Source organism: Drosophila guanche, unplaced genomic scaffold (genome assembly GCF_900245975.1).
Source record: "Drosophila guanche unplaced genomic scaffold, DGUA_6, whole genome shotgun sequence".
NCBI lineage: Eukaryota > Metazoa > Arthropoda > Insecta > Diptera > Drosophilidae > Drosophila > Drosophila guanche.
In genome coordinates, this window is record NW_022995755.1 from 3,308,193 (window position 1) to 3,328,255 (window position 20,063).

The following is a 20,063-nucleotide window of genomic DNA, read 5'->3' on the forward strand; positions in this document are numbered from 1 at the left end:
ACGTAGCGATAACTTGCGATAAGCGATTGGGTACAATTTATTCAGCCGGCACAGGGAATGCATCACTTAGCAAGATATTGAAAAAAAGCAAAACAAGAACGACTAGCCGGTGAACGTTTTATTGCGAATGGGCACATAGTCATCGTACTGTGCTTGGAAATAGTTAGCCGCAATTGGACTTCCCAATTGGTGCTTGGATGCAAAGTCCCTGGCGTTAAAGTTCAGGCGTCCCTTGCGAATGCTGCAAAGAGATAGAGATTAGGAATGATTTCTTATGATCTGCGATCCCTTACTTTTTGGGTGTACTCTCTGTCTCCTCAATCTTGCGGCTCTGACGGTAGAGCAGGAATATGTATCGGTGTAGTCCAGTGTTCAGCGGCGGACCCGCGCCCATGTACTCCGCAAGAGCGTACCCAGCGCGTGGGTCATCTCCCGGAATATTGACCACGGCCCAGTGCAGAATCTCACGGTATGTAGGATCCACGCGACTAGGAGCATCTGGGTCCACCATGAGCAGGGTAAGCAGGGTTTCGCGGCCCTCGCTCTCGGGGCTCACCCAGGTCACATGCGGCTCATCCTTCACCTGAGTGGGGGTCAACTCGTTGCCCTGCTCCACAAAGTGCCTTCCTGCATACATCACTTGCAGCGTGCCCTTGGGCACGCTATCCAAAACATCGGGAACTATGTCTTCCATTAGAGTTACGTGTCCGTGCAACCCGCTAACGAAATCACGGCAATGACGCTACCTCTTTTGCTTCTTATCGCTGATGACCAAGTCGGCTGGGCGATAAGTTGGAAAGCTTCCCTTGAGCTATCGCTGAGGAGAAGAGCGTGCCGGAAGCCTTTGACTAATTTAAAAATTTCCAGTCCAATTAATTAATATCTAGATGTTGAAAACTGTCAAGGTTCCTCCTCGTTGATAGGATAGCAACAACTGAAACTGTTAGTTTAACCAAAATGAACTTTGCTCATCGAGTATTTCAATAGCTCTTGTCTGGAGGCAAACTGATAAGTCAGTACTCAAAACTCATTTGATTTCATATCTGTGGAAAATTATGCAAAGTTCTGACAACGATAACAAAGCTCACTCTAATCTAATGTTTTTTTTTTGGCATTTTTTAGTAACTTTTTATCACTACACTAGACTGTGTTATTTACAACATTAAAACGCTTGTCGAAAATGAGTCATTCGTGGAGTGTAGAGATATTTATGCACGATAGCTGAAGGGAGAACTTAGGGAGGGAATATTAAAGTGAAGCTTTAAAAGTTGACTCGTGGCTACATTCAACTTTTATGATGAGTTGTACATCATATTTGAATTAGCATGCTCCTAGAATATTCGTATTTCGATTATATTAGAGTAATCCTAAGTGGCATATGCTTCATTCCAGCCTCGGATGAAAGCAGTTGAATACATTTTTAATAGTTGATGCTAAACTATAACCTTCTTTGAAGTCTTAATCCAATCACATTTGTTATATATTTGTATATCATGCTATTTATTAAACAATTCGAATATTATTAACACTTGAATATCAATATTTGTATAGCGCTGACAGAGAGAGAGAGAGAGATAGAGTTGGTCTACTAAATACATTTAGTTGCATCGTTCGCCTTTGTTCTTTGCACAATGAAGAAAGTATAAATATATATTATATCTGTATATATATATATATATAATACGGTTAATACAAATAATAATCAATAGTTGTGGAAACGTGAGCGTGAGATTTGAGTAGCGCCCCGCCGCGCATATAAAAAACAACATAGTTTACAATTAAATAGTAATGGTAAATAATAGTAGATAATAATGGTATGTGTATAGGGAGCACAGCACAGCACTTCTCGCCCGCATAGTTGAGGCTGCGGCGGCAGTATACGATATTACGATATATGTATGTATGGTGGTGGGGGGGCGCCCACTACTTGGATGCCCGCCGTCTTGCTGGAACTAATTTTGGAATACATTAACTGCTTGTTCAATTTGATTGAGGAAATACCAATGAGGGACGATTATACGCTTTCCTTTCTCTTCATTTGAATTCAACTGTGATACTCTTGCTCCAAGATTGGCTGATTGTCTAGCATCTGGTCTCGTAGAGGCCGCTGCGCCCGATGTAGCGCACCCATTTGACCACGTCGTGGTCCGAGTAGTTTAGCTTCGGCTCGAACACCTTCAGATAGCGAACCTTGAAGCCGGATGGCGCGAAGGGCACCTCGAAATTCATGGAAATCGGTGGTCGGGTCCATTTTTTCTTGGTGTCGGTTTCGAGCAGCTCTATCTCGGCCGACAGCTGCGTCTCCTTCATGCCCGCCATTCGCTTGATCTTCCACACAATGGCGTTCTCGGAGGCCTTGTACTTGGCCTTGCCCTTGAGGCAGATCAACTGCACGCCAGAGGTGTTCAGAGGCGTGGGTATTTTCACCTCAATCTTCTGGCCCAGCAGCGAGGGCTTAAAGTTGGACTTGAGGACCACCTTCACCTCCATCTTGGTGCGTCCCACCTCCCGCACCAGCGGAATAACACGGAATGGCAACGAAATGTCTTTGGTGGTGCGATACCTCATCAGCTCAAATTCACCGTCCGGCGGGATAAAGCTGATGGAGTGCTCCGTCTCGAATTTGCTCAGTTTGACGCACTGATGGAATTGGCAATCGTCAATGACGACCACTGGCTTGCCAGATCGCGAGGTTTCTGCCTCGGTGTTGCCCGAGAGGCCTCGCCCCTTCGACTCCATTACGATCTTGTCGTTGATGCCAAACTTGCATTCGGGCATGCCTAAGACAGGGATTACCATGATAAAAAGGCCTCATTGCTAGTGTTCAAATACTTACCCGACAAATAAGACTTCATTACTACTTTGCCGGCCACATGAGCAGACAGAACCTGGCCTTGGGGACTCATCAACAGATTGACATACTCGAGCACGTCCAGGAATAGTTCGTTGCGTCGATATTTGATGCCCTCGCGGCGCCAGCCAATCTGTCCGGTCACCTGGGAGGTGATCTGCATCTGCTCCTCCTTGGTAGCCGACTTGATGCCCTGCTGCGTAATGAATGTCTTCAGAGTGCCCGAATCCGTATTCTGGGGATAGCCAAAGTCCAGAATCTCGTCCAGCAGCTCGTAGATGAGCACAAAGTTGTTCTTGATGTTCTCCTCGGATATCTTGCCGAAGTACGATTGCATCACCTCGATGATCTTCAGCAAGAACTCGAACACCATCGCAGCGTTGACATTTTGTTTGGTGACCGCCGCCAGCCAAATGTTGGCACGCTGCAAGATTCATGTGAATGATTAGTAGGTAGTGTTGGTACATCCGGTGGACGTGGCATGTGTATACCTTGATGTGGAAGAAGCTCGTCCTCGCAATGTTGGTCACCGGCGATCGCACCTGCTGGCGGGCATGGATGACGTTGACCCTAAAGGCGTCCACGGCATTGCGTCCGATGTCATCGCGATAAACTCGCGAGATCAAAACCTCACCCTTGTGGTTGTACACGAACAAACCACCAATCATTTTGTGCGCTGTTGCCTGCTGGGAAGTCTGGCCAGATAACCTTTATGCTAAGTTTTTCCCAAAGGATTCAGGAGATGCAAGCGAAAATTTTTATCAGAAAATCAATTTCACTCCCCTTTTCAGTGTGACCGCGGAATTAGAATTAAGAAATATACCAAAATATACCTTAACTTGTTTAAATATACCAAAAGTATAATATACTGGCCGAAGTGACTAACTAATTAAAATTTAAGATTTAATTCATTTAAACTAATGCAATTACATTGCAAAAGTTCGAAAATCATGAGTACAAATTGATTTTAATACTGCAGTGCAAGATGAAAAGGGAGGAACCATAAACATTATGGAGATGTATTAGGCTCGGGTTGTGATTTCAAGCAGAGGGCGAGGAAACGTTGAATAATCTTGACGACGGGCTCGCACATATTCGGACCGTTACACATTTTGATGAGTCTACTCTTGATTTTGTTCAAATCGTTGAAGTGAACGAACAGCAAGTCCTCAAGTCTGCCCAGCATCCACTTGAACCAATAATCATCGTCCAGATGGCGAGCGGCTAACTTGTTTTCCTCGAAAGAAACATTCAGGGCCTTGACAATGCGAAGAACAGCATCCAGCATGAGATGCTTGAAGCAGAAGTCACTTTCATCGTCTGGAACGATTGGCCCCCGCTCGGGATTCTTGATGTGGCGCATAACCGCGTACAGCAGCTCCCACAAATACATTTTGGTCAGATCTTTTTTCAGCCTCGGAGTAAAGATCCAAGACACTATGTACTTGGCCTGGACGATATTCATTCTCAGCAGTTTCTCGGCCACCACGTACTGGAACTGTTCGTTGTTGACCCACAGCTCGAAGAGTCCGGACAGGATGGAGTGGCTGTCCTCCTCGTTGGTGACTAAATTCTGAAAAATTACAAACTTCAGTGACAGTGCTGAACCAAATCGAACACAAAGGCTTACCGAGAGCACAGTCTTCATGATTTTCAGGGCGGCCAATGTGTGGGTGAATGAGGCGCAGCCCATGCGTAGGACACACGTGATCAACACGTGAATCTTGGGCTGCTTGTCCAACTCGCTGCGTGCCAGTATTTCCTCGATCACCTGTGGGTTTGTGCGCTTCATGCCCAACTCTTTGTTTAATTCTTGGGCCAGCTGGCCGGTGGGAGTCCCGTTATCGAAATACGGAACGAGAGCATTCGGGACTGGCGGCATGTACTTGTGCAGCGAGACCGGCACGGTGTCGCGTATAGCTTTGTGGTAGCCCAATCTGTTGGGGGGAGAAGCCATAGAATTTGTCGCACTTAATTGTGGTTATTGTACCTAAAGCATTTCTTGAGCAGTTCCCGCATGAAAATCGCTAGGGGATTGAGCTCGCAATCGATACTAGAGTCCGTGAAGAAAGGCTCCCAATGCTCCCAGCCCGCGGCGAAGAAAAAGTTACTCATGTAGTGGGAGAGCCAGTTAACCAGCCGATCGAAGCAGGCCACACGCAAGGAGCTCATCTTACTGATGAAAACCAGCGTGGCCTCGGCAATCACCTTGTGCATAAGGTTGGGACGACGCTTGCACATCTCCACCAGGACGCTGCCGTAGGCCAAGGTGATCTGCGGCGACTTGGGCAGCGCCAGCATCTGTCCGAGGATGACCTCCACGACGCAGTGAGCGGCAAGCCCGCCGGAATTTCGATCGATTAAAGTCACTAGACTGTCGGCGCAGACCCTACGATCCATGCAGGCTTGCTGGAACATCTCCAGGATTTCGCACTCGAGATGGTAGCGATCTAATTCTATGTCCAGGTATTCGATGTCGAAGATGCGGAATACCACCCAGGGGCGCGGGTACTCGAGCACCAGATTAACCTCCGGCATTTCCAATTCCGGCAGATCGTGCTGCAGGGAAGCACTCAGCTTGATGTCAAAATACATGGATGGACGCTGTCCATCATGCTTCAGCCAGTTGTTTTGGCGTAGATGAATGATCTGCATCCAGAATGTGTCCAGGTAGTCCTCCTGCTGGTCGGTGTCCTCGAATATGCTGAGCAGGACGCCATGGGACTGCTTGCGCTTCTGCATGTAGATGTGCAGTGTGGTGATCAAATGATCAAAGGATTCACCACTCAGCTGAAGATCGCGTCCGATCAGAGGCAGCGCAGTGATCACGCAGTACGCAAAGAAGTCGCTGCGCAGCTGCGGAGCAAGGCCATCCATTTCGTCTGCCACACAATTCAGGGCGAATGACAGGTACAGGCGCAATATCGAGGAGCCGTTGATGACATTGCAATTGTAGAGCTCCGTGAAGAAGTGCAGCAGGCCGCGTGCCTTCTCCCACTTGCCTTTGAGGAGTGCTTTCTGAAGGGCCTGCACCAAATCGCCGAGGCATTCGGCAATAACTGGGTAAAAGCCGACGTTGAGGAGTCCCACAATGGTTGCGTAGGAGCTGGTGGCGTGGCTGGGTGGACGGTTCACATAGCGTTTGAGAATAGCCAGCACCTGGTCCTTGTCGTCGGGCAGGCATTCGCTGATCAACGATTCCAGTTGATGGATGCGCAACAAGACGCCAACTACATTGAATGCACCTATTTGGGCCATCAACATATCAATGGTTTCCATACGATTTTCGGTGGCATCGTACTGCCTGAGACGCTTTGCGGGGACACTTTCCGGAGACTCACGCCCACGCTTGCGAAAACGTTCGGACATTCTGAAATTAAAATTCAATTTTCACTTATATTTCTTACTACTTACCGACCCATTGCAGAATCAGTCAAAAAATTGCAATTCGTACTTACGTTTTTGTTTCTCTTTGACTGGAAACTGGATAATTTACTGATTTGCTGACAATATTCTTTTCAGCTTACTTTGTTCTCTGTTAATTTTATTTATTTTCACAGCCTGATGTTCACCAGTCAAGACAATATTTGACAAGACAATATTTGAGTTCTCGCAGTGCCTACTTTACTCGTGCAACGTCAAAGAAAATGTTTTTCCTATCCCTGGATGGGTAGCACTGTCATGAACTTCCAGCAACAAGACCTTTTAGCCAACAGGAATTTGTTTGGTATTTTTCTGCTTGTCAAAGTACTTTTCCAATAGTTCGGTATATTTCCGAAGGGGTCTGTCGGTATATTTCATCAAAAACACGGCGGTCTTACTGACAGTGACTCTGCGGCTTTGACAAAAAAATAAAAATTACATTTTCGTGCGACAAAACAATTGTCTGTGTTAAACGCAACGAAAGTAATTCATAAAGAGAATGCCAGCTGAAAACCTCGAAGAGCAGGGTTTGGAGAAGAACCCAAACCTGGAGCTGGCCCAGACAAAGTTTCTGCTGACTCTGGCCGAGCACAAACAAGATGTGGCCCTGAAGACGAAGCTCTTGGACGCCATACGGGCCGAGAATATGGCTCCATGGTACGAACATATCTGCGCGGAGTTGGGCTGGACTGCGGACAAGGATCTGCTGGCGCGCATGAAGGAAAACAACCGCGTGGAGATCGAGCAACTGGATGCGTCCATCGAAGATGCCGAGAAGAATCTCGGCGAAATGGAGGTTCGCGAGGCGAACCTGAAGAAGTCGGAGTATTTGTGCCGCATCGGCGACAAAGCCTCCGCTGAGACAGCCTTCCGCAAGACATACGAGAAGACCGTCTCGTTGGGCCATCGCCTGGACATCGTGTTCCACCTCATCCGCTTGGGGCTGTTCTATTTGGATCACGACCTAATCACACGCAACATCGACAAGGCAAAATATCTGATTGAGGAGGGTGGCGACTGGGACCGCCGCAATCGTCTGAAGGTATACCAGGGAGTGTATTCCGTTGCTGTGCGCGACTTCAAGGCGGCAGCCACATTCTTCCTGGACACCGTGAGCACATTCACCTCGTACGAGCTGATGGACTACCCCACATTTGTGCGCTACACCGTGTATGTGTCGATGATCGCCCTGCCGCGCAACGAGCTGCGCGACAAAGTCATCAAGGGCTCGGAGATTCAGGAGGTGCTGCACGGCCTGTCCGATGTCAAGCAGTTCCTCTTCTCCCTGTACAACTGTCAGTATGAGAATTTTTACGTGCATTTGGCTGTGGTCGAGAAGCAGCTGCGCTCCGACTACCTCATCCATCCTCACTACCGCTACTACGTGCGCGAGATGCGCATCCTAGGCTACACCCAGCTGCTGGAGTCCTATCGCTCCCTCACACTGCAGTACATGGCCGAGTCTTTTGGCGTCACTGTGGACTACATCGATCAGGAGCTGGCACGCTTCATTGCCGCTGGTAGGCTGCATGCCAAGGTGGATCGCGTTGGCGGCATTGTGGAGACGAATCGCCCGGACAACAAGAACTGGCAGTACCAAGCGACCATCAAGCAGGGCGATTTGCTGCTCAATCGCATCCAGAAGCTGAGTCGCGTGATAAATATTTAATTAGGATATACAAAAGTCGATGTTTATAAAAAAGATTTATTAAAATTCAACATTTACAGTGTAAAACTAACGTAACGTACAATAAAAACGATAAAAATTCATGTATGCGCGTTTGCTGGAAATTCACTAATAAATTTTACGTTTACACATGTATTTAATTATCTAAATTCTTTGGAATTGGTTTGGTTATGTTGTCTTTTAATGTATTTGAGTATTATTGCAATCATTCCATTTTTGTACTTAACTGTCCGCGTTTTGAATTTAAGCCTAACCCGCCAAATGGCGCCATTGCAGTGCTGCTACATACCGCCAGATGGCGCTCCGCCAGATGCTGCTCTGACCAACGGAAGCGAAACTAAAATATTTAGTGCACATCGCCCTCGCTCTTCTCCTTCCACGACTCATCCTTGGTCAAATCATTGATATTGTGACCGCTGGACTCGTGTCCTGGGAAGGCAATGGAGGGCTTGTTGGCCATGAAGCTGCGTGCCATCTCCTCGAGCGTCGCCGAACTGCGCAGCCCGCAGTCCAACGGTTCGTCCATGTCCTGCTTCATGGCCTCGTGCGCACGATGCTGCTGCTGCTGACTGGCCTCCGCCGAGGCCTTGGCCAGATCGTGCAGATTCTGCACGACCTCATCTATGGGCGAACCCTGGGACAGGCCTCCCGGCACCATGGGCAGAGCCCCCAATGCCGCTAGATTATGCCGCCGCAGATCGGCGAATCGGTTCGTGCTCAAGTTAATCAACGCATTCATCATCACCTTGTTGCGCTGGTAGTCCTTGCGCAGATGCTGTCGGATCTCCGTGTGGCAGTGCTCGTTGTTAGTCACAATTATCTCGCCCGTGTCCGTGGTGGTCACGCGGGCCTTGCAGTTGAACTTGCGCGACAGATTGCATTGCCAGTACTTCTTGTCCTTGCGCACGTACTGAATGCCGAAGGTGTGGCCGTCGTGCACCAGCAGCGGCTTGCCCCGCTGGCTCAGCATGAACTCCAGTTTGCCCTGGAACCAGTGCTCGCCGGGTGCGACTATAATACAGGACAAGATTGCAGTTGAGGAAACGCTGCTGTGTGTTTTTGTGTGTGTGTTTTTATGTGTGGTAGGTCCATGAAACGTTTCTTTACTTTCATTGAGGTTATGGTTTTTGGGATGCCAGGACGTACACGAATGAGCCCAATTATTGTATGTAAGTGTGTGTGTGTGGGTGTAGGTGTCATGCAGATCGGACTTACCTGTCGTAACAGAGGGTTAGTGGAGATAGAGCATACCCTTAGCATACCCATACAATATAGACGCCCAGCGCCGTGGAACAAGTCCAAAATTAATGCACCCGCTGTTGCGGGTTAATCTGGAACTCATTCCACAGCGCCCTCTGCTGGGTGAATGCTATTAGTTTATCATTTTGAATTAGTTTATCAAACGGGATATACACATCAAACAGTATGTACACGTGGGAAGATTCGAATCAAATTCAATTTCTACTACAGACACTAGCTACGCGGCTCCAGCCGCAATAAATTACTTCTCATTAAAGCTGAGAGCTCCTCCAAGAGCGGAGCTCCTTTACATGTTCTCCATCTTGAAGCTGTGCCTGCTGCTGGGGGATATCGTAATGGAGTTGATGACATGCGCCGTCCCCGGGGCGGCACTCTCCGCTGACCCATCGGCACTTGAGCTGATGTCCACTCGCTGCTGCTGCTGCTGTTGTTGTTGTTGCTGATGCTGCTCCTCTACGGGCGGTGGGGGCGGACTCTTCATGCCTAGCGGCGATTCCTGTGCATGCATTGAGTGGCTGCTTCGATTCGATTGCGGACTCTGCTGCATATGAGCGGGTGAAAGGAGCACGCCCTGTCCTCCTCCCAGCTCCAAATGATGCTGAGAAGTAGGCGCTGGCGGTGCTCCTGAAGCATGATGCGTGTGTGGAGAGTGCTGCTGTTGTTGTTGTTGCTGCTGCTGTTGGTGGTGGTGGTGATGGCCTTGCGGCTGCATGGGCAGATGCATCAGGTTGGGATTGTGCATGATATTCGAGGGCGGCGCTCCACTCCCCATGCCGCCGTGTTGCTCCATATGCGTCGCCGTTGTATGATGCTGCACCAGCAGGTTGGGCAGCGGCTGGCCCAGATGATGGTGATGATGTGAGGCTGCCGCTGGGGGAGGCGTCTGATTGGCGAACATGTTGCCTGCCGCACCCAACCGACTACTGGCAGGAGCGCCGCTGTGGTTCAGCTCCGCTCCAATGTGACTCCCATCCGCAATGGAGTAGCCGCCGCCGGGCTGATTATGATTCGGAAGAGATGCCAGCGAAACCGTAACTGGTGGAGTGCCGCCACTGGACGCGGAAGCGGATGCTGCTGCTGCTGCCGCTCCCTGGCTGCCGCGCATATGGGGCGTGTGGTTGTGCACGCCCGTGGCGGAGATTATTCTTCCGAGATGGGTGATGCAGCGGGCTCGACACATGCTGATCCGATAGGACTTGCACAGCCAGTACGTCTTCATGCCCTGCTGCGTGGCCACCGTGTTGTTGCGATTGAACACGCAGTTGCCATGGAGCAGCGAGGTGGTGGACAGCATCACCATATTGCTGCCATCTGCAGCGTCCGCAGCGGGCAACAAACAAACGTACAATGATGGAACGACATTAGTGGACAGTTCTTCACTGGAGCGTCTTAACGGATGTTATTTACAGAGTGGTGTGGTGGCAGGGAAGGGATTGGAGTGGAGTGGGGGATCATCGATAGGCCTGGACTAAGCGGCAGTGCGTGTGTGTGTGTTCGGACTGTGTGCGGGTTGGTGGTTAGGCGTCGTTTCGGTTAATAAGCCAAAAGTTAGAGTCAAATAATATATAGTTCGATTAATAAGCCATGGTTAGGAGAGTTATTGCAATTGATGGTGGCCTAAGGATACGCAGATTGCCCTACAAATATGTTACATTTTGCAAAGTTAATCGGAAGCTCTTAAGCGATGAAGCCACTAAAACCACCCACAATCTCATGGCAGAGTTATTCCAAATCAGTGATTGCCAAATACAATAACATTTTTCGATTTGATTGTGTGCGAAGACTGCAAACATTGAGTTTGCACGTTTGCCAACACTGTACGCGTAGCGGAAGAGCAGAGCAGCAGAACAGTTACGTCCGCGGTTTGCTGTCCAACCTCAAGCTCAAAATAAACAGACAAAGAGATATCTATCAATGCTTTCCGCAAGCACATTTAACAGACAGATGGAGGAGGGAAAATATTCCTAGTCGAATGTTCAATAACTACTAAAATAAATATTCCCATTCCCCGTCGTTAGGCCTTCCAATCGTTCTTCCATTCCCGATGCCTGATGCCTGCTGAACCCTCATTTAGGGGAAGTGTTATCAAAGGGTTGGTAAGTTCTTGGGATGCATGATGAGGATGATGATGATGTTGATGATGATGTGTGTATTAAGCTTAAAATGAAAATCAAAATCATTAAATGAAAGCCAAGCTACGTGCAACATAAAAGTGAAACATAAATTGAGTAAGCCGGAAAGGAGATTCGTGGGAGACCTACTTGACGGAATGTCCATGTGATTGGCAAAGTTCTTGGAGTAATCATTGGGCATGTAGAGCTCATTCGGGTATTCAGGGCCGGTGCCGGGGCCGAGGCCAGAGGATCCATTGTTGCTGATGCCACTAGGACCGGGTCCTGCATTATTGGAGCTGCCGCTGGGGCCGCCTTGATTGCCGCTCGGCTTGTAGAAGTTGTAGTCCAGATTGAAGGCCGGCCCAAAGGGATTGCGAAGGGAATTGACTGGCGTCGAGGAGGAGGCCGAGGAGCTCAGACTACCACCGCTTCCTCCGCCACCCGGTCCATGATGTCCATCCTGTTCCCGCTTGAGTCCGCCCAGGTCGTATCGGGGTTCGCCCAGCGATAGGTGTGGAATCGGTGGCAGGAAGAACTCCTCCGTATTCAGGGGGCTCTCCAGGCTGGCGCCATTATCCGCATGGTCGCTGCTGCCCTCGTGCTGTCCCACACCGGTGTGCTCCTTCATGGAGCGCCGCAGCTGCTTGCCCGAGTATATGGATAGGGAATCGTTGCTGAAGTCCGACGGGGCTGGTCGCTTGTTCAGGGCGTACATGTGGCTGGCATCACTGGAGGCTCTGCTGGCACCGCCTGGCGATGTGGTCCGCGAGTTGCTCTGCGTGCTCTGGCCCTTGGCTTCACTTTGATCCGCATCCGGTTTGCTGTTGGAGTTACTGCTGCTGTTGCTGTTATTCGTGATGTTGTTGCTGCTGCTGTTGTTGGCGGTGTTGCTGGTGCTGTTGCTGGTGTTGTGATGGTTGCTGCTGTGGCTATTGTTGTGGGTATTACCGAGAGACGATTCATCCCCCTGACCGTGGTTGGGCGCTTGACTAGCAGACTTCTCCGAGGCACTGGACGTCGGCGAGGAATTGGAGTTGGTGGCCAGTCCCTTGATCTGCAGCAGCTGTCCAATCTTCATGAACGACTGCAGCTCCGTGTGCTTCACATTCACCACGCCCTGATACATGAACTCCAACAGTTCCAGCATTATGTTGAAGCTCACATCTTTGAGTATGACTGCAAGTTGAGAGAGGAATTTGTTAATACATTTTTCGGCGTACATTCTCGTAATTGATTCCCCAAGCACAAGTTGGGGAAACATTTTCGTAAGTCGCATATGCCTGTTGCCGCCCTCCCAACCGAACGACAACAACATTCGACATGATCCACAGACCGAAAGGAGGTCACATTCATAGTGGAGATGTTATCATCGAAACGTTCAAATACTAAATCAATACATAAAAACAGCTACGATAAGAAATCTGAAAACTTAAATATAAACCTCAACAACAGCAGCAGCAGCAGCGGGAGCTGGAGCAGCAGGGAGGGCAGCGGGGCAAAAAGAGCAGTAATTATAAAATAAGTAGCATGACATATCATCGGACTGCTCTCGACACGGCCTATGGAACTGTGGAACTGTGGAGCAGAAGCTGTCCGGGATTCGACACTGATTCCACGATCTACGGACATGGACACGGCACAGTGGTGCAGATCGTTTATATCCGAAGGGAGTTACTCCTGGGTAGGAAAGGTTTTAATTTTTGTGAATGGAATTGAATATTTCTCAGTATCTGCAACAAGAAAACTCTACTCTTCCCTGATATTTTCCTAGTTTCCATATAGCTCGTTCAGATAATTATCTTAACTTTCTTGATTCCTTTAGCTCCTTCTCAAGATTTCCAGCTCTTTTTGGCTCTACTCTAATTTGAATTTCCTGCTGTCGCTGATCCAGAGATCCTTGAATCTAGACGATGCCCCTTTCTTTCCTTATCCAGAACCCTTTCATTGTTTACTGGAGATGCCTTATAAATAAATCATTCATGTGTGATCGATCCCCGTTTAGAATTTTCCCAGGCTGTATTCATTCAATCTGCATACGCACATTTATGAAATGGAAACCCCCACACACTTTGGCAGAAATTCCCCCATCATTCATCTAGAAATTTCCCCCACTTAATTAAATCGCAGTCTCAGACCACTGTGCGCACAGACTCACAGCATCAACATCTAGTTAAAAACAATATTATCACTTGTTCTCAATAACAATTTAATATACAAACATCCACGTACAATATTCCATTGGATGTATGTACAAATGTATGTTTGTATGAATGTATTAATCCGACGATCAGTTCTCCGTCTGTTGCTTAATCTGAGGACGGAGTGACGGAGAAGCTGTAGCAGCAGCAGCCATCGAGTGTGCGCCCTATCATTTGCCGTAGTCGTCATTACGGATCGTTTTGTCTCGTGTCTATCTATCTATCTATATGGCTGTACTGCCTGGGCCTTTGCCTTTGCCATGTCCGTATTTGCGTTCGGCATTCGCACTGCGAAGATCAAAATCCAGGCATATATACAGATGTACATATGTATATACGACTATAGCTTTGGAGAGGTACAGTCTGTAATCCCAAACCGATCTGATCTACACATGAGCTTGACTCCTGATGCCAGATAGATACGGGATTACGTGCTGTACGGTTATAGTTTATTCACAGATTTTTGTTTTCTGGGCAAACAGAGATACTCATGGGCATCCCATGGATCGATAGCGATGGAGATTGGCCCTGTATCAAAAGACAAAGAGATCTACAGACACAATCACAGCCACAAGGCTATACAATGCCTGCCATCGAATCAATAAACCATTTATGTATGTCGAAGCTGTAGATAAACTTTGTCTAAAGTTCACGGAAAATGTGATAAATCCGTGTATGCTGCTGATAAGACACCCCACATCCACCATTCCAGACACCAAAATGTCCATTTCGGGCATCTTTTCAGTGCTCCAACTGTGTTGTACAGCGCGACGCCAAGGGGAATTTTTATGTGCCAGCTGACCCCGGGAGTGATCTCCGCTGATATCAGAGCACGGATGCCGTCTCATAAATAGATCACGACGAGGGCAGGGTGGCTTGATGGTTCGACAACTCGACAAAGATATCTTTTTGGGTTCGGTTTCGGTTTCGGTTTCGGTTTCGATTCGTTTGCGTTTCTATCGGGACGATAGAACTTTGCTACACCCACAAATGTATGGCCAAGATCCCGCCCACAGTAGACGCGTCCACCAATCGGATTGCAGGCGATCGATTTCGAAAACAATTTTATTTTATGATTATGATAAATGTTTATCGAATCAGAACGCCAATAGGATTTTGTTGTTGTTCGCCGTTGGAGTGTACCAGTCGAGTGGAGTGGGCTGCCCCTCATTTTGACATTCATAAATAGTTGTTATCTCTGAAAACGCCATAATAGTCGAGCAGTCGAATAGTCGTACTGGTAGTAGTAGTACAACCTGATAAAATATAAGAAGCCCCAACAACAAGTCCAGCCAACCCCAAACCAATCGGCACACAATGACCAGGCGTACGGATAGTGTCTCTCCGCACAATCCTGGACTTGGGCTATTACGATCCGCGATCCGCAATCCACACTCATTGCGATATTGTATCACTTTTTCCCCCTGTAATGGGAATGTGTCTCCGAGGGGCCTGCTACCCCCACAAGGGATTAGCACATAGCTTAGCCGATAACTAAACAATCTATTTTTTGCGGCTACTGCCATTTCGGAACCAATAAATTACTAATTGTCAACACAAAAGCCCCATAAAGGCCCCATTTATCAAATTTTGGTATGCTCAAAGTCAAAGTTTGATATTATATGAATGTGATCATAAAAGAACAACGCAAGCAGGCAATTAAGGGGTGTCGTACGGGCAAGGCCCAAAGCGGAAGTCATAGAAGGATTATCCCAGAAAAACATCTTCTGTACAGGCAAAAAGTTAAGGTTCATTTCGGAAGGAATATATCCATGGAAGACTATCAGTAACACCATTTTCGTTGGGATTTATTAACGATTTCTATTATAAGAACTGCATTTCTAGACTCTTAAAGAAGGGATATTGATATTTGTGCAGATTTATTTCCTAGAGCGTTTCAAAATCTCAACTGGGCCTTTATAAAATATTTCTAAAGGATGATTATTGAACGAATGATAAAGGGATATTTTATATCGTCACTTTTTTAAGAATTTTAGCATTTCCTAATTAAGTTAGCGATAATTCATAGAATTTGTAGGTTCAAACATGAATTTTGATCTATTCAAAAGAGCCGCACGAGCGAATGCTGCATAAGAGAATACCCAAGAATTCAAAAATGTGGTATGTATGATTGATGACCGACTCTGCTGATCCCAAAATGTAATTAGACTTCTCACGCCTTCTTAAAACTGAAGGATAAACGGTATTAAAAGTACTTCCCCCTCCAAAAATATTCTGAACCCGGCGGCCTGATAAACATCACGTCTTTGCTTCTGTTTTGGGCACTACAATATACAATAACATTGGGTATTTTTGATATTTACGACAAGTCCATCGATCGATATTATATTATTTCAGTGAAACATTTATGGCTGCTAAGCGAACGCTACTTGAAATTGTGATTGGGGAGGGGAGTGAAGATCGGCACACGGATGGGAGGTGGAGTGGCATCGCTTGGACTGTGCTTTGCTTTGCTTTGCTTTGGGGACGGGTCTATGGCTATTTCCATGGCTGCTCGAGAGGCCACCAATATCACACGAGACCCATACCCATACCATTCGCCATTTGCCTGAGTGCGTTATCTAACACAATGGCAATAAGTTAAAAATCTTATTTTACGATTAAGAGTGATACCCAAAGCAAAGTGGCTGATAAACGACATGGTTTCTGGTCTGGACTGTGGGTCTGGTCTGGTGCAGAACGAAAATGTCCGATGTCCGAGCTGTTGTTTATGCCAATAATAAAAACTTAAACGGCATGGAAATAGATAATATTTGAGGATTAGCTTCGCGAGCAGCTGTGTGTTGTAGATACATATAATAACCAGACCCGTCCAAGCAGACCAGCCACTTGGCCACTTGGCCCGTACGGAGAGCGTATCACAACACCCGTGCTCGTCGTCGTCTAATCAATATCTCAAAAGGTAGAGTCTTCGAGTGGCCAGGGGATTGGATGGTTTGGGTGTGGGTTGGGGACCCAGTTGCTCAGTTGGGCAATAAATGATTGTTAAACGCGATAAAAAGATAAAAATATTTAGACTATTGTTGTTGGATGTATGGATGGAAGGTACTGCTTGTGGTGCCCCATCGAGTGTTGTATTTTGTGTGTAACACGCACCACATTTGGCTTGTTAGCACCTTGATGATGATGGCTGTAGTTGTTGCTGTTGCTGTTGCTGTTGGTGTTGGTGTTACTTTATTTGTTGGTTGGTTTACTTTTAATAACATCCACCCCCTCGCGCACAGCTTTGCTGCCGTTACCGTTACCGTTACCGTTACCGTTACCATTATTTATAGGGTATATTAATATTCTTTATCTTTGGAAATACCTTTTGTACCCCATTTGTTGGTAGGTAGCACCTTCCTGCTGCTACTTGAAAAGATAAAACCTTAGTTTTTATTGCCGCTTGATCAGATAAAGCCACCGTGCAGCACAGGGCAGGCCGTGTATAACACGGACTCTGTCCGTCCACAATTGAACATGGAATAGAAAAAGAGTCACCCACAAAGCGGGGAGGTAGGCAGTCAGTCAGCGATATCATATCCATATACCATTCTAGAGTAGAGTCCATTGGAGTACATTTTGATGAGGTCAGCAACGCACCCAATCTTCGATTGGAGTGTTGACTCTTATCACACACAATGCATATGCGTATCCGAAGCGTAAGCAAACAAGCCACCAAAGACACGGCTCTTGCAGCTACCACACATGGAGAGCGAGAGAGTGGCATGCAGCCCATGCAGCCGGGTGAGACAACGTGGCGGCAATAGCTCAGCGGAGGATTATCAGACCTCGATTCCGTAGCTCCTACTCCTACTGCTCTTGTTTGTCTTTAGATTTATGACAAGCGAAATCATTTTATTTGCCTTCGAACTGGTACACGTGCTGCCCACCATTAGTTGGAGCTCCAGGCTCTAGGCTCTGTGCTGTGTCCTCTCTTCGCCGTCTGATAACTGTTGAATGTGTCACGGAACTTAATACAAAAGTTGATTTATATCGTGCTGGGTGCTGGCATTTGACAACAGTGACGAACAGACAGGCTGACGGGCGCTTTTAGATAAACTGATACATAGATAGGTGCTGCCTGCTCGGACAGGAGCCACACAGATGACAGAGACAGAGACAGAGACAGAGACAATCGACGAAACCATTGTCCCCCCACTGTGCGTACTTTATCAGTGATAAAATTGACAAATATCTATCGTCATTTGGCGATGTTAAGACATGTCTAACATATTCACTGCACAGGGGTATACATATAGTTTGCACTTATGTATATTTACCGGCGTATAATTTTGCATTGTTAGCGCACTACGGACTACGGAGCACAGGCTATGGCAGCAGCAGCAACGGTGGCAGTGTGAACAACTTGGGCAAACACGAAACGAACTTATTACATCTGTCAGACTGCTGGGAATACTCACTTATGGGATGTCGGCAGGGATTGCTGGTGAAGATCTCCTGGAAGTAGGGACTGCATATGGCCAGGACTATCTTGTGTGCCTGCAGCAGCTTGCCGTCGCAGGCCAAGGTCACGTCCACGAGGTCCCCGCGATCGTAGAGGTTCTGGAAACCGCTGGCAATGTTTTCCTGGAAGTTCTTCCAGCAGAGCTTGAACTCATCATCCATGGCGCTGCCGTTTAGCCAGCTTTTGGATTTAATTCGTTTGGTTGAAGGGGGCTGCTGCTGCCTGTCCAGCAGTTGGTTTTTTTTTGGACACAACGCAAATTTTTGGTTTTTATTAATTTACAGACGATGCTCCGCTTTGTGGCCGCTCTTTTTACGATTCTTGTTTATTCGCTTTGGGCCGTGATTTCTCGGCTTGTTCACTTTGTGGCTACATTCACGAATGTCAGGTAGAACATAAATACAAAATATATGCAAACTTCGCTCTCGCCACTCCGCACTCACGCACGCCGCTGCTGTTCAATATATTTGTTTGTTCTGTTCTTTTGTTTGACTGATTTGACTGCTGTGTTAATATTCGTTCGCGCGCACGATCTCGAGCCGTCGCCGTCCACAGGCGCATTGATTTTGATTTTGGCTTTAATTAACACTTTTTGATTTAAAACATTTTTATCAAAGCGTGAAATACGCTGTTTACGTTGGACGAGAGAGAGAGCGAGTGAGCTGGATAGATAAGGCAGGAGAGACAGAGAGAAGAAATCAGCTGTTCGTGTTACGCTATTTACGTTGGATGCAGTGTGACCGCGGAAAAATGGTTAAAATATACCGCATGACCCTAGTAAATATACCAAAACGTAGCGCCTTATTTTCAAAATAAACCGATGGAAATCATATTCCCAAATGTTGATATTCGAATTCATATTAAAAGCTAGTTTGGAAACTATAGTTTTATCCGATTGATCAATCAATTTTCTAAAATTAAGCTCGTTTTTTATTTGGCTGTATATATACATGTTGAAAGAAAGAATACAATAATACATAAATAATTAATGGAGTGACAGATGAACCGCCAAGAAGGAACATATTCAAATGAATGGTAAATCGAGGAATTAAGATAACTATAATTAACATTTGCTTCAATGCTTAATCATTTTTATTCGATACACGAACATCACTCACTTCTCGATAAATTGTATAATTGAAATGAAGCGCCAACCAAGAATTGTACCAAACTGTTTGCCCCGATAAGCGCTTATCTTAATTGTCGCGTCCACCTCAATGATACGGCTGCAGTCGACCCACAGTGTGCGGTATAACCATACCCCGGAGCTCATTTCTAGTGTGACGGTACAGCCCTAACGGACCTACAAGCTGATAGCTGCCGTACCCACGGTCATAAATAACCCACTTTACATTTTAAACAAAAGGAAAATAAAAATAAAAGTACCGCTTATCAATAAGCCATGAATCGTTTGCACGTTAGGTGTACCCATACCCAGACACCGAGTCAATTGGCAGCCGATTTGATTTTTGCCTGATTTAGTGCTCAGTGTTCAAAGAACTTTCAACAAATTTGCACGCTCTACAGGGGATAGCACTGAGAAAAATAATGGGTTGTTGTTTGGGTAAGTTATAAACACTTATCTGCCCCGGATTAAACATAAACAACGAGGTCTAACTGAAAATCATTGACAGCCACAAGTAAATCTGTGGATTTACCTCCTGTTCCCCCGGCACCGGGCAAGCAGCGTTCCACACTGCCGGAGTTCCCTGTACCCACCACATCTGCCCCAACAAGAGGAGGAGGAGGACCCAGTGGCGTTACGAATGCTGCTCTGGAGGATGACTAGCTAGCCAATTAACAACTCAATAAAGTAGAACCGATTACGTAGAAGAAAAAAGTTGAAACTGCCAAATGGGAAAAAAGTTCGCATGAGTCATGCCCATGCGGCACGCGACTCTCGCTGTAACGCTCAGTTCTAAGGACCAACTGTATTTTTACTTTAAATAGATTATTTGTTTTCTTAAAACTAACTTAATTGTGAACTAAAGAATATTTAAAACAAAATTTTGAAATTGAATCGAGGCGTCATCTGGCGCCTTTTTATCGCAGTATCATAAAA

General features: G+C 46.8%; 6 protein-coding genes across 8 annotated transcripts; 2 read left to right on the forward strand and 4 right to left on the reverse strand.

Annotated features, from left to right (window-relative positions):
- Positions 1–13: 13 nt before the first annotated feature.
- Positions 14–984, reverse strand: LOC117589680 (protein D2). Its single transcript, XM_034281834.1, has 2 exons — positions 294–984; positions 14–241 (listed from the first exon to the last, which is right to left on the reverse strand). Exons 1-2 carry the CDS (start codon positions 692–694, stop codon positions 103–105), a joined length of 540 nt encoding a protein of 179 aa, XP_034137725.1. The 5' UTR covers positions 695–984; the 3' UTR covers positions 14–102.
- Positions 985–1,729: 745 nt separating this feature from the next.
- On the reverse strand, positions 1,730–3,649 carry LOC117589676 (AP-2 complex subunit mu). Of its 2 annotated transcripts, XR_004574225.1 has the most exons (4): positions 3,343–3,649; positions 2,837–3,275; positions 2,002–2,780; positions 1,730–1,952 (listed from the first exon to the last, which is right to left on the reverse strand). XR_004574225.1 is itself a non-coding variant. In XM_034281829.1 (3 exons), exons 1-3 carry the CDS (start codon positions 3,517–3,519, stop codon positions 2,083–2,085), a joined length of 1,314 nt encoding a protein of 437 aa, XP_034137720.1. In that variant the 5' UTR covers positions 3,520–3,649; the 3' UTR covers positions 1,730–2,082. The 2 variants fall into 2 exon arrangements, 1 of the variants encoding a protein (XP_034137720.1); XM_034281829.1 differs by having other exon boundaries at positions 1,730–2,780.
- A 162-nt stretch (positions 3,650–3,811) lies between these two features.
- Positions 3,812–6,440, reverse strand: LOC117589519 (nuclear cap-binding protein subunit 1). Its single transcript, XM_034281510.1, has 4 exons — positions 6,310–6,440; positions 4,842–6,221; positions 4,482–4,788; positions 3,812–4,424 (listed from the first exon to the last, which is right to left on the reverse strand). Exons 2-4 carry the CDS (start codon positions 6,218–6,220, stop codon positions 3,861–3,863), a joined length of 2,250 nt encoding a protein of 749 aa, XP_034137401.1. The 5' UTR covers position 6,221; positions 6,310–6,440; the 3' UTR covers positions 3,812–3,860.
- Positions 6,441–6,667: 227 nt separating this feature from the next.
- LOC117589520 (26S proteasome non-ATPase regulatory subunit 6) lies at positions 6,668–8,044 on the forward strand. Its single transcript, XM_034281511.1, has one exon. The coding sequence runs from the start codon at positions 6,774–6,776 to the stop codon at positions 7,941–7,943; it is 1,170 nt and encodes a 389-aa protein (XP_034137402.1). The 5' UTR covers positions 6,668–6,773; the 3' UTR covers positions 7,944–8,044.
- Positions 8,045–8,134: 90 nt separating this feature from the next.
- Positions 8,135–18,626, reverse strand: LOC117589518 (modifier of mdg4). Of its 2 annotated transcripts, none has more exons than XM_034281509.1 (3): positions 17,958–18,609; positions 11,483–12,511; positions 8,135–8,972 (listed from the first exon to the last, which is right to left on the reverse strand). In XM_034281509.1, the coding sequence occupies exons 1-3, from the start codon at positions 18,160–18,162 to the stop codon at positions 8,308–8,310; spliced, it is 1,899 nt and encodes a 632-aa protein (XP_034137400.1). In that variant the 5' UTR covers positions 18,163–18,609; the 3' UTR covers positions 8,135–8,307. The 2 variants fall into 2 exon arrangements, with proteins under 2 accessions (XP_034137400.1, XP_034137399.1); XM_034281508.1 differs by lacking the exon at positions 8,135–8,972 and adding an exon at positions 9,074–10,532 and having other exon boundaries at positions 17,958–18,626.
- A 796-nt stretch (positions 18,627–19,422) lies between these two features.
- On the forward strand, positions 19,423–19,841 carry LOC117589592. Its single transcript, XM_034281658.1, has 2 exons — positions 19,423–19,565; positions 19,636–19,841. The coding sequence occupies exons 1-2, from the start codon at positions 19,550–19,552 to the stop codon at positions 19,788–19,790; spliced, it is 171 nt and encodes a 56-aa protein (XP_034137549.1). The 5' UTR covers positions 19,423–19,549; the 3' UTR covers positions 19,791–19,841.
- Positions 19,842–20,063: the final 222 nt, after the last annotated feature.

Bases quoted from the DNA above. Each gene is read 5' to 3' on its own strand.
- LOC117589676 (XM_034281829.1), bottom strand. From the start codon at position 3,519: ATGATTGGTGGTTTGTTCGTGTACAACCACAAGGGTGAGGTTTTGATC. The intron at 3,276-3,342 runs GTATACACATGC...TGAATCTTGCAG, and splicing joins CGAGCTTCTTCCACATCAAG to CGTGCCAACATTTGGCTGGC. The intron at 2,781-2,836 runs GTAAGTATTTGA...TCCCTGTCTTAG, and splicing joins AATGAAGTCTTATTTGTCGG to GCATGCCCGAATGCAAGTTT.
- LOC117589680 (XM_034281834.1), bottom strand. From the start codon at position 694: ATGGAAGACATAGTTCCCGATGTTTTGGATAGCGTGCCCAAGGGCACG. The intron at 242-293 runs GTAAGGGATCGC...ATCTCTTTGCAG, and splicing joins ACAGAGAGTACACCCAAAAA to CATTCGCAAGGGACGCCTGA.
- LOC117589519 (XM_034281510.1), bottom strand. From the start codon at position 6,220: ATGTCCGAACGTTTTCGCAAGCGTGGGCGTGAGTCTCCGGAAAGTGTC. The intron at 4,789-4,841 runs GTACAATAACCA...TCCCCCCAACAG, and splicing joins CTGCTCAAGAAATGCTTTAG to ATTGGGCTACCACAAAGCTA. The intron at 4,425-4,481 runs GTAAGCCTTTGT...GTAATTTTTCAG, and splicing joins TCATGAAGACTGTGCTCTCG to AATTTAGTCACCAACGAGGA.
- LOC117589520 (XM_034281511.1), top strand. From the start codon at position 6,774: ATGCCAGCTGAAAACCTCGAAGAGCAGGGTTTGGAGAAGAACCCAAAC.
- LOC117589518 (XM_034281508.1), bottom strand. From the start codon at position 18,162: ATGGATGATGAGTTCAAGCTCTGCTGGAAGAACTTCCAGGAAAACATT. The intron at 12,512-17,957 runs GTGAGTATTCCC...CTCAACTTGCAG, and splicing joins TCCCTGCCGACATCCCATAA to TCATACTCAAAGATGTGAGC. The intron at 10,533-11,482 runs GTAGGTCTCCCA...CGGACGCTGCAG, and splicing joins TCACATGGACATTCCGTCAA to ATGGCAGCAATATGGTGATG.